General features: G+C 35.7%; 1 protein-coding gene across 1 annotated transcript; it reads right to left on the bottom strand.

Annotated features, from left to right (window-relative positions):
• Positions 1–308: 308 nt before the first annotated feature.
• LOC142523120 (CASP-like protein 4D1) lies at positions 309–1,470 on the bottom strand. The gene is made up of 3 exons (XM_075626766.1): positions 1,286–1,470; positions 655–790; positions 309–518 (listed from the first exon to the last, which is right to left on the bottom strand). The coding sequence occupies exons 1-3, from the start codon at positions 1,468–1,470 to the stop codon at positions 309–311; spliced, it is 531 nt and encodes a 176-aa protein (XP_075482881.1).
• Positions 1,471–12,478: the final 11,008 nt, after the last annotated feature.

Below are 12,478 nucleotides of genomic sequence, written 5' to 3'. Positions count from 1 at the left end.
CTCCTAACTGGAACATTAAATTGAGCTTGCGTTTGACAATGTGCCCCTAACTGAGCAGTGGCATTTTTCATAAAATTAGCTAGCTTGTAATTACGGACTTGAGATTTTGTGGAATTACGCAAACAAAAACTTGAACAATTTTCAGATAATTAAAAAGTTAGAAAAATTAAAACATAATCGCTAGCCACAAAAAAATATATATATAAATTCCTTCGGAGCTAAACTGATCAGGTATACTTGTAAACGATAATTGACATCCAAAAAATTCAAGAGATCGAAAGTGTTCGTTTTGTTTATGTTGGTCATATTCATCCACTCTTACTTAAACCAAACGATGAATGTACTGAAGATATTAATGTAGCTATGCATCCAACTAGAAGAAATGCTGCTGGAATGTAGCCCATGGAAAGATAGTCCTGGAACTTGGAGTCAGCATTTCCCAAGTCAAAATACTTCTTCAAATCCATTGTCGATCCGAAAGCTGATCCTGCTCCGGTTGTCAATACGAAAGAAATGATCTACGACGCAATTAAAAAGGATCGAAATCAGTCGATATGTATTAATAAATTGAGTGAAATTCATATATACAATAGTGCTTTGTGGGACGTTCTCCAAAAGAAAAATGAAGTTAGAATAAATAACATGTTGATTTACCATGTCTGCGTAGAACTGAAACTTGAGGAAGCTGAAGGAACTGATTAGATGCCGCTTTGTTCTCATGTAGTATATTGCAAATGGAATTTGCAGCAACGTGTATATAATCCCAATTATTGCTACGTAAAACATGTACCTATGTGCATAAATCAAGAAGCATTAGCATTCATGTGGCGAAAATCGAAACACGAATATTCTAAAATTTGTCCTATAAGTGGACATATATATACTTTTGATACTCTAATAGGTTAAGCTATGACTGATCATAGTACAATAAATTTGTTTTTTGTTTTTTTTTTTTTTTTGTAAATTTAATCCGATTTTCACCAGATTTCTCAATTTCGTATAGTCGTAATATCATTGTTCGGAGTCATGTCAGTACTCTAACAAAAATTGGACTGATAGTGCAAGAAACAAAGACAGTTTGATCTAGATCTCTTTTAACACAATGACATAATAACCATTAATACACTATATAAAAAAAATATATGACTAAAAACTGAACACAACAACGACTGTTAATGCATTTTTTTCTTCCAAAACCTGTAGTATTATGAACCGGTGAAGTGAAAGTATTATTGAATTTGAACAAGGATAAAAAGAAAGAAGTGAGAGAGCTTTCGCATGTTACATGTAAGAACGAAAATCTTTGTATGTAAGCACATAACCATTGTCCAAGGTCTCATCGTGAGCGGCCAGAACTGCGATCGATACTGCGAGAGAAATTAGGGTTACAACTCTTGTTGTTAGGGCTGTTTTGGGGGATTTTGAGCCATAATCAGCCACATCATCGTACTGGTAGTGAGGGTTTGACATCTTAATTGTAATTAATTTTTTGAAATTATATATGCACAAATGCTCACTCGAATCCTTTATATAGATGACTCGAGGATTAAGTAATTTGTTAATCAACGTTGATTAACTAGTTAATTAGTACTATGCTGGACTTATTCTATTTAGTATGATTATGATCTTTTGAAAGTTTCAAATGTTTTTATTTTGTAGTGATACTCACGGGAAATCTAGGGTTCAATTCCAGCAAGTGTCACTAGTCCAGATGCAGGTTTCGAATTTGTCTTGAGCCTGAAATCACGAAGAAGACCGTTAGAAGGGGGCCGGGAGGGTGTCCCGGCGTAGCCTCTCCGACGCTCAAGTCAGAGACTGAGGATATTAGGGGGAGCAGCTAAGGGCGCTGCTGAAAAAATAATATATTGAATGCCTGAATTAAACACTCAAACCTGGTATTTATAGGGAAATACCTGGGCCTGTAATGGGCCCTCTACCTGTGTTAGGGATGGGCCGATAGTTTGGGTCTGATCTTGATGGGTCCATTCCTGGAATATCAGGTAATATTGTATTTTAGTTCGAGAAAATCCAAGCAGGGGCTAGTCACTTCTTCGTCTCCATTAACTGGATCATTCCACCTTTTTTATCCTAATTTTATTTCGTCATGAGAATTGAGTCTTATTCTTGTAACTTTGATTTTTTTTTAATCTTATTTTATCGGAGGGCTGACATGAAATCCAAAAAATGATTATGTGTCTCGGTAGCTAGTCAGTGCTCCGTCGAAATAGAGTTGAAAAGTTACATAAAAAATAGTTAAAAATAGTCACATTAGTTCATAAAAAATTGGGAAAATATATATTGGAAAACAAAAGTAGATTGGTCAGATCTGCCGGCTTCTCTTGATTTTACTGTGGGAAATTAACATATGTCATAGACGAGGAGTCCATCCGGAAAGTGTTTTAACTCATTTGTCTTTAATAATTTGTTTCGTTACATTTACGACGATGTTAACTATGAATATGATAATCACCATTGTAAAGAATTATTGGATAAAGTCATTATCAATTAATATTAAAATATTCTTTGATAATTAATCTTTATTATGATCATATTAGAGGCCAAACTTTATAAAAATTACTTTTCTTTCTATGGTACGAGTATAATTAAGGAATTCTTTCGAAATATGATTATTTTATTGTTAATTTAAATTTTGATCAAAGCATCAACTTATAATTTTGATTTGAAAATTACAAACAAATGAATAATTTAAGGATGTATATCTCATTCAACCTTTTGGATTTGTCAAGCAAATCAAGTGTGTTGCCTTCCAATGTTGTTTAGCTTATAAATTATTTTGGCTCATTAATTCATCATTTAATCCATTAAGCATTTTAATGATAGGCCAGTTATAGTAAGTTCCCAACGAGTTAAATTATCGCTTGTGTTTTATTGAACTTCATGTAAAAATAATATTTATTTTAATAATATTTTACGATTTTATCCAATTATAGCAATTACTTTATCAGTATACCCGTGTAAGCTGCATAGATAAAATCGTTGAATATACAATAGGTACCATGAGGTCTGCCAAGCAACATGAGATCATGAAATTCATTAAGAAGATTACTATTTATTCTAAACAGGTTCTCAGTGAATCGACTGCCTAAAATAAAGATAAAAGTCGCTTGAGCTTGATAATAATATATGTGATGTAAACGTCATGTTTCATTGGTAAGGGCATGAAAATGTTCGTTCATATAGATGAGTAATCATTCGAAGATGCACTGAATAACCCTCCCTCGGACTTTTCAAGTGGTTACCACTTATCGAGAGGAAAAGTTTGCGGTTATGGTTGTACATCATTAGTTCTTTGACCATAGATAACATGGAGGCTCTGCGTATTAGCAATGCACTTCGACTCGTTTACCAACTCCATTGAGAGTCATCATGTGGCGAGATTATGTATAGTTTCAAAATACATAGGAGCCAATTGTAGTCGGAGATTCATTGTTTGTCAAGCAAATCAAGTGTGTTGCCTTCCAATGTTGTTTAGCTTATAAATTATTTTGGCTCATTAATTCATCATTTAATCCATTAAGCATTTTAATGATAGGCCAGTTATAGTAAGTTCTCAACGAGTTAAATTATCGCTTGTGTTTTATTGAACTTCATGTAAAAATAATATTTATTTTAATAATATTTTACGATTTTATCCAATTATAGCAATTACTTTATCAGTATACCCGTGTAAGCTGCATAGATAAAATCGTTGAATATACAATAGGTACCATGAGGTCTGCCAAGCAACATGAGATCATGAAATTCATTAAGAAGATTACTATTTATTCTAAACAGGTTCCCAGTGAAACGACTGCCTAAAATAAAGATAAAAGTCGCTTGAGCTTGATAATAATATATGTGATGTAAACGTCATGTTTCATTGGTAAGGGCATGAAAATTTTCATTCATATAGATGAGTAATCATTCGAAGATGCACTGAATAACCCTCCCTCGGACTTTTCAAGTGGTTACCACTTATCGAGAGGAAAAGTTTGCGGTTATGGTTGTACATCATTAGTTCTTTGACCATAGATAACATGGAGGCTCTGCGTATTAGCAATGCACTTCGACTCATTTACCAACTCCATTGAGAGTCATCATGTGGCGAGATTATGTGTAGTTTCAAAATACATAGGAGCCAATTGTAGTCGGAGATTCATTGTTTGTCTATGGGTGAAGATATCTTATGTGATCTAATGAGTTAATAGTACAGTCTCTGGCCAGAGCAAGACATGTGTTTTAAGAAAAAGTGTTTTCCTAATTTCACATTTTATGTCATTGTTATTATTCAAAGATACAGCACATCGTTATCGAATTCATTTGGGTGAAGCATCTTATGTATTAGGAATACAGATATACAAGGATAGTTCAAAGAGGATGCCAGAGCTCACCCAATCTACTTATATCGATGTTATACTGAGGAGATTATCTATGGAAGAGTCCAAGAGAGGAGATCTCCTAATATGTCATGGTGTGACTCTATCTAAGTCTATGTGACATAAGACTGATTATGAGATAGAAACCATGAGTCGCATCACGTATGCTTCTGCTATAGACAATATAGTGTATAGTATGATATCCACTTGACCTAATTTTGCATTTGCGCTGAGTTTTGCAAGTAGATACTAGTCATATTCCGGTCCATTACATTGGAAAGCCGTGAAGGACATTCTTAAATATTTAAAAAACTAAGAATTTGTTCTTGGTTTATGGGAGTAGAAAATTAAAATTGGAAGGCTATATTGATTCTTGCTTCCAATCATATGTGGATGATTAGAAATAAATATGAGAGTGGAAAATTAAAATTGAAATGATATACTTATTCTAACTTCCAATCAGATATGGATGATTAGAAATCAATCTCTGTATTTATATTCAAGCTAAATGGTGGACTTGTCTCTTGGAATAGTTCCAAGCAAGACACAACAATGTATTTAACCACTGAAGCCAAATACATAGTTTCATCATCTGCAACAAAGATGGCTGTTTAGATGAGGAATTTCATTCAGGATTTGGATGTCATTCCTTAAATAGTTAATCAAGTCCCGGTCTACCGTGACAACACCAGAGCCGTTACGCAAGCAAATGAACTGAGGTCTCATTTAGCAATACAGACATATACTGAGGAAGTTCCACATAATATGGGAGATTGTGGAAAGATGAGACATATCAGTAGAGAGTCACCTCTGCAAATAGCATTTCTGATCCACTGATGAAGCCCCTTTCATGACCATTGTTTAAGAAGTAAGAAGTATCGTGAAGCAATGAGTCTGAAATCTATAGGTAGTTGGCTATAGGGCAAGTGGGAGATTGTTAGAGTAGGTGTCTAATGTGCCAACTTGTGGCTTGAGATTTATTGACTCTTATGTAAAAACAATTTTTATTTTAATAATATTTTACTGTTTTATCCAATTATGAAAATTATTTTATCTGTATATTAATTCAAGATGTATAAATAAAGCCCTTAAGTATACAATACGTATCATGAGGTCTGTCTCATAACATATGATTGTGAATCATATTAGAAAGAGTACCGTATATTCTAAACAGGTTCCTAGTCGAATCAAACACCTAATATAAGGTACGAGGTCGTTTGAGCTTGAAACTAGCATATGTTATGTAAACGTTATGTTTCGTTGGTAAGGGCATGAATATGTGTGTTCATCCAAATGAATGATCATTTGATGATGCACTGAACAACCTTCCCTCTGAATTTCCAATTTTTTATCACTTATCGAGTGAAAAAGTCTGTGGTTAAGTTTATACACCATCAGTCCTTTGACCCGAGACAACTTGGAGCCTTTATATACTAGCACTGCACTTTGACTAGTTTACTAACTCCATTGAGGGTCATCGGGTATTCACCGTTTGCCTACGGGTGAAGATATCATATGTGATCTGATGAGTTGATAGTATAAGGAGTCTTTGGTCAGAGCAAGACATGTACTTTAAGAAAATGTATTTTCCTAGTTACATATACCATGTCATTATTATTATTCAAAGATACGTCACATCATTATCAAATTATTTTGCGACTCTCGATATTTCAATAGTTGCATATTCAATCGGGATATATGACTTAAAGAGACCGTACAATACATTAAACATAACTTAAGTTTCTTGTAGGAGTTATCAGTGATACCTAAGGGATTGTGGAGCGATGCTACTAGACGCTCTTATCATAATCTGATGGGTGCGATCAAACTTGAGTTCTGACATTCTTGATCAAAGGTTAACGAAAAGAATGTGACTAATTAGGGTAAGCTTAGATAAAAATTAATATTATTCTGAATCACAATGTAGTTGTGAATTCATGGCTAACTGTATCCATGAATCATTGAAGGTAACACAAATATCAAATTATTTGTTCCTGTCGAGATAATCAAATTCAAAAAGTTGAATTTTGTGGATGTTTTTTGATGGAGATCAAACAGATTGCCTATCAAGGAGTTTATAAGTGGATTACATGTAATGGAAGTTAGCTTAATTGCAAATTAAGTGAGAATAGTGAAACTGTCTGCTTTAGTAAAGAAGTTCACAAAACTAGCAGCTGCCAAAAATGGATCAATTGAAATTTTGTCCTCCTAAATTTTCAATTTTCATTCTATGAACAAGATTTGTATCATAGATATATCGGCGCAATTTAATCGTCAATCGGAGTTATGATGAGTTCACAATTGTTTATTTAATGAATTCAGAATCCATAGTTTAAATAAAAATGTTAGTAGTGGTGATTACTAAATCCACATGGTTCTATAGAATATTCTAGTGGGATCTAGAATTGATTAATTAATTGTGAAATCTAGGCGATCCAGTCTCAACGTTAAATTTTTTAAGATATATCGTGTGATATAAAAAAAAATACAGTTTTCAGTCATGGACTTGATTAGACGATAAAAATTGAAATCCGTTTGTAAAGACTTACAAGAAGTGCTATCCATTTAAAAACTAGAATAATTAAAGCTGACGTTATATACACAAAGGTAATTTAGATCTGAACCCTCTATGAATGGTTTAAATCCTACGAAGCCAAAAGAACGTTTTGAATATCAAAAAAATTTAACTTTTGTTGTGTCTTGGGTGCGAGAAAACGGTACTCCAACAATGGTATCAGAGTTAATTTTTCTCTATCGTATGATTTATTGATTAAATCAAGTTGAACAAATGATTTATAATCGCATAAGAAATATGACTCTCATGCCTTGAAAGTTTTTTTTTAAAAAAAAAATAAAAAAATTATTTTGCAGCTACTAGGAACTGTTCCTAGCAGCGCGCGGGCAAGCACTACCCATTTAGGGCAGCGCTGCCTTACCAATTTGTAATAATTTTTTTTAAATTATGGGGCATATTTCACATAGGTCAGTGCGCTACTTGTAACGCCCCGAAAATTTAAAAATCCACGAAAACCACATGCATGCAATTATTAAATTCTCCTGTATTTTAATTAAATGTTTTAATTGCATTAATTAATTATGTTGTGCATATTTACATGTTTAAAATATATTTTTCTACATGGTTGCATTAAAATATATTTTTAAAGGTTATTCGAGTTGCGATCGAGGAACGGAGACCGATGGCTGAAAAATAGAAAATGATTTTTATTAAATAGTTGTTTTTAATTATTTAAAAATATGGGTGATGCTTTTTATTATTTTTGAAAATAAGGGGTTTTGAGGTGATTTTATACGCCGGGACGTAAATTTTATCGGTGTTGGTCTTTCAACGAAAATGCGAACGTTTTCGCAACCCGGCTAATAAATTCACAAACTTATTGTACCAAAATTATTTTTATTATTTTAATTAAGTCCTAATTAAGACTAATGGGCCTAATTATCTTTTCATGGGCCTAATTATCTTTTCATGGGTCTAAGCTTGTTTGAAGATTTAATTTAAGTATTTAAAGTACTAAATCCTACCCCATAACCTATTCTACACGCCCCACACCCCTAGAGTTTTAAAACTCTTCCCCACCAGCAGCAAATACACGTGCACACACCCACAAATTTAGAGGAGAAAAATCGAGGAAGCCTTGAGGAAAACTTGTACCCAAAGTCTCGCCGTCGTTCTTCGATTCGTCAACGAGAATTCGTGTGTAAAATACGCAAAGACACGCCATATTTCTTTCTTTCAAACATCTATCACACTATAATATTTATTTGAACATGTTTTGAAAGAAAACAAGGCACACAACTTGATATTTTCGTAACTATGTTTGCATGTGTATTAAACTGTTGAATTGTGGCTCCAAAATCATGTATTTATGTTGTGGAAAGGGCTGCCATGAATTAGGATGTTAAGGGGCAAGTTTTACACAAGTTTAGGGGTCTTAAAACACAATAAAAACGCAGCACACGAGAACAATACAAGTTGGAATCACTTTTTCTGTCATGGACTTGAGGGGTTCGGTTTTTGGGAGTTAAGGGCTTGGCTTTGGTTCGGTTGGGACCAGGGCCTGGCTAGGGACGTGGTTGAGTCAAGGGAAGAGTCCTAGCCATGCTAGGACTCGAAAAGCAGGGGCTGGGGAGGAGTCCTAGCAAGCTAGGACTCCACCCGAGAGCCCAAGGGAAATCATGTGCAGGGTGTTGTTGCTTGTGCAGGGAGGAAAGGCTCGGCCAGGGGGCTATGGGCTGGGCTAGGTCAACTCTTTAGGGTCCTAGGAGGGTGCTTGAGGGGCTGGTTCAAGGGCTGGTACGTTGGTTAGGTGGCTAAGCAAGAAAACAAGAGCCCTTGCCAAGTGGGTCTTCTCGGCTGTGTTTCTGCAGCTATTTTGTGGTTTCGGTTTTAGGGGCTTGGGTTGTTCCAGGGCCTGGGGCAGTGGTTATGGTAGTGCCTTAGGGTCCTAGTTTGAGTCTTGTGGTGGTGGTTCATGGGCTGGATGGTCGGGTAGAGCGCTGGAACCAGAAACGCGAAAGCTGCACAGAAGTTGGCCTCACATGAGGGGCTGTCATGTTTCTGATTTTTTGGAACTTAGACGCTGGTTCTGAGTAAAATGGGGCTTAACCAAGGTCTTAATTTGTGTCTAAGGGTAACGTCTAGGGCCTGGTTCGGGTCCGGTTCGAGTCGGTTTAAGCATGAAGTTGTTAGAAGCATGTATGTCTCGTTTGCTCAATGGTAGTCTAGGCGGGTTTGGGGCTGTTTCTGCAGCTCATGTGTTGCTTCGGTTTTGGAGCTTAGGGTCAGGTCCAATGGGTTCTAATGGTCCAGGAGGGTGCCTAGGTGGGTTGGCTCGGGTTTGGCTTGAGGTGGCTCGGGCGTGGCTCGAGTAAATTAGGAGATGACTCGGTGTGTTTGATAAGGTGTCAAAAAGGAAAATTAAAGAACTAAAATTGAATCCATGGGTCCACGGGTGTGGCTCATGACTTGGAAGGGTAGAATAAATCATAAAAATGTTATGTTAAAAATTTGAGATCAAACTAACGAGTTTTGGATTTATTCGGAATTTAATCGCCGCACGAAACGCTAATTAACGAGTTAATTGAAACGCCTAGTTTTAAGCTTAATAAAATTATGAAAAATTATATTTAAGCTTAAATAATTATTATAAGTCTAAGTTTTTAATTTGGGAATTTTATATTAAGGTTTGATTTAATTCGGGATTAAAACACATTAATACGTCATATTTAAAGAATAAATTAAAAGTACTTGATTTAACATATTCATGTGAGCTTAAATAATTATTTGGGACATGTTAGAGTCAATGGAATTAAGAAAAAAATCACAAATGTGAAATTTTACGTCCAGGGGTAAAACGGTCTTTTTACACCTAAAAATTAGTAAACGTTATGGCAGTGTCCTAAATTCTATTTTATATGCTAATATGATTATTTTCAATGATTATGGATGTTTATATGTTAATATGTCAATTCTAAATGTTTATGGATTTTTAAGAGGATATGTTTATTGATTTATGATAATATGCGAAAACGTTTATTTTAAATGTTTATGATTTAAATGTTTATTTTAAACATTTATGATGTAAAAATGTTTATTTTAAAAATGTTCATGGATGTTTATGATTTTTAATATGTTAAGTGATGATTTTTAAATGTCTATGATTTTTATGATTTAAATATGGACATTTAAAAGACATATTGCATGCTTGGTTTCAAAATAAAAATGATATTATATGCATGTTTTTATTAAGTGATGATAACATGTTGAAGGACGTGAAGGGATTGTGACTACTACAATATGTTGGAAATATCGTGAGGGTTATGGTCCCAGTGGGAGCCCGACGATCGTGTTTCCGTTGATACGAATACGAATATGATGAATATGATTGGAGATGTCGTGAGGGGAGAAGGCCCTAGAGGGAGCTCATTTATGGGAAAAGGCCTCAGAGGGAGCCCCGACGATCGTATTTCCAATGCCATGATATGCTAATACGTAGGCCAGGGCCCAGTTGACCGGTGAGAGTGTTGCTGGTGTCCCCCGTCGCCCAGTACTGTGGTTACATGTAGATGGATCCATCGCCCAATACGTTTAAGAATACGAGTCACAATCACGATCTGAATTCAACAAACACGAACATGAATATGAATACGAATATGAATATGGATACGAATATGGATATGAATATGAATATGAATACGAATATGAATATGAATATGAGTATGTTTATGTTTTTATGCATCATGAAAATGTTTATAAAAATGTTTAAGTTTAAGTTTATGCATCTTCATGAAAACGATATTTTAAGTACAAGTATTTTTCACTGTTATATGTTAACTGTATTATGTATTACTTGTTATCAAGGATATGACGTGTTGAGTCTTTAGACTCACTAGGTGTGATTGATGCAGGTGATTATGATAATGTAAATGGAGGTCTTGATGGTTGATCTGACTGGACTTGAGGTGCACATAACCCGAGGACCAACGCTAGTTTTCCGCACTAGTTATGATTTAAGATTTTGAGTTATGTTCAAGATATTTTTTCGACGTTTTATTTGTGAGTGATTTTTGAGATGTTATAGTATGAGCTATACTTTTCAAATGTTAGATGGTTGATTTATTTTAAAATAATGTCAAAAATATTTTATGTAATTTTTGGTGGTTCGGCCGATGCTAAGGGAGGTTTAAAAAAAAATTTCTAGTACTTTTTAAGAAAACGAATAGCAGACGTTTCACTACTTGTGTGCGAAACAACCTTGCCCGAAACATTTGGCAGCGGACGAGCATGGGGTAGGGCTGAAATCAAGGATGCCTGATATGGTCTGGCAGTTCCTTATTATTTATTATAAAAGGAGTGTCGTTCCTTAACATAACATAATCCTCCAAAGAGGTTGGAGAGGCTCCGAACACGTTCTCTGGCTTCCAAACTCGTAACATAATTTTGCCACAAGATAAATCACATAGCTCAAAAATAATTATTTGCACGTGATACATATTTACGAATATCGTGTACTTCGTTGGAACGCACTGGACATGCTGCCAAAACCTCAATATTTAAATAACCAAACATAGCCCCAAGATCACTCGGACACGTACAATTCCTGAATTAAATAAAATAGCTTACGATCAATCAAATGACTCGGGCCTCAAACCATCCTTAGCCAACATCCTAACTTAATGTCCAAGAGCCTAAACCAGCCCCGAACAATGACAAAACCCTTTAAACCATTAACAACACCCAACGCATGGAAACGACTCATGGAGACGCAATATGACCCGTATACGCTTCTCATGACTTCACGCCTAAACCAACGTGAACCGGACCCTAACCAATCCCTAAACTCGAACCTTAGACTCAACTTAAGACCCTATTCCAGCCCTTTACAGCCCAGAACCATGCCCAAGCTTCACAAAACCAGCAATACAATGACAACCCCTCATGTGAGGGCCAATTTTTTGCAGCAGTAGTTTTTCTGGTTCCAGCCACCTAGCTGCCACTCCAGACCAAGAACCATCATAACAAGACTCGTCCTATGACCTTAATACATGCCTCAAACTATAGCCAAGAGCCCTGGTCCGGCATATCGAACACCTACAGCCCCTTACATGCACCCCAACCTGTGTGCATCCTCTTGTTTCAGTCCCAGCGCTTTTCCTGGCCAGCCATACCATGAACCACCTTAACTAGGGTCATCCTAGGACTCTTAGAGACTGCCTAAACCATAAGCCCATGCCAAGGTTCAGTCCCTACACTCATCCAAGCGACCGAACCCAAGAACGGCACCCACACTCCATAATTCGCGTCTCCTACTTCCCACGCTAAACCAGCAGCTACTGACCCTACCAGGACCACATACCAGCTTCAAAGCACACCCTAATTCATGGCCATGCATAGCAGTAGCATCCCCGAGGATCCAACCGAAGCCTTCGATGGAGAACCCTCAAGAACAAGAGAGTCTTGCACTAAAATTTTCAGAAATAGTTTCAAATTGGTTTGCATAATATCTTGCATATAACAAACAATTTTTCATGCATGATTTACATCAAAATACATAATATAACATGATTGATGCGTTAAAGAAGGG

This window comes from Primulina tabacum, chromosome 13 (genome assembly GCF_025594145.1).
Source record: "Primulina tabacum isolate GXHZ01 chromosome 13, ASM2559414v2, whole genome shotgun sequence".
In the NCBI taxonomy this organism is placed as follows: Eukaryota; Viridiplantae; Streptophyta; class Magnoliopsida; order Lamiales; family Gesneriaceae; genus Primulina; species Primulina tabacum.
The sequence above is the reverse complement of the archived record's forward strand: the minus strand, read 5'-3'. Positions and strand labels throughout refer to the sequence as shown.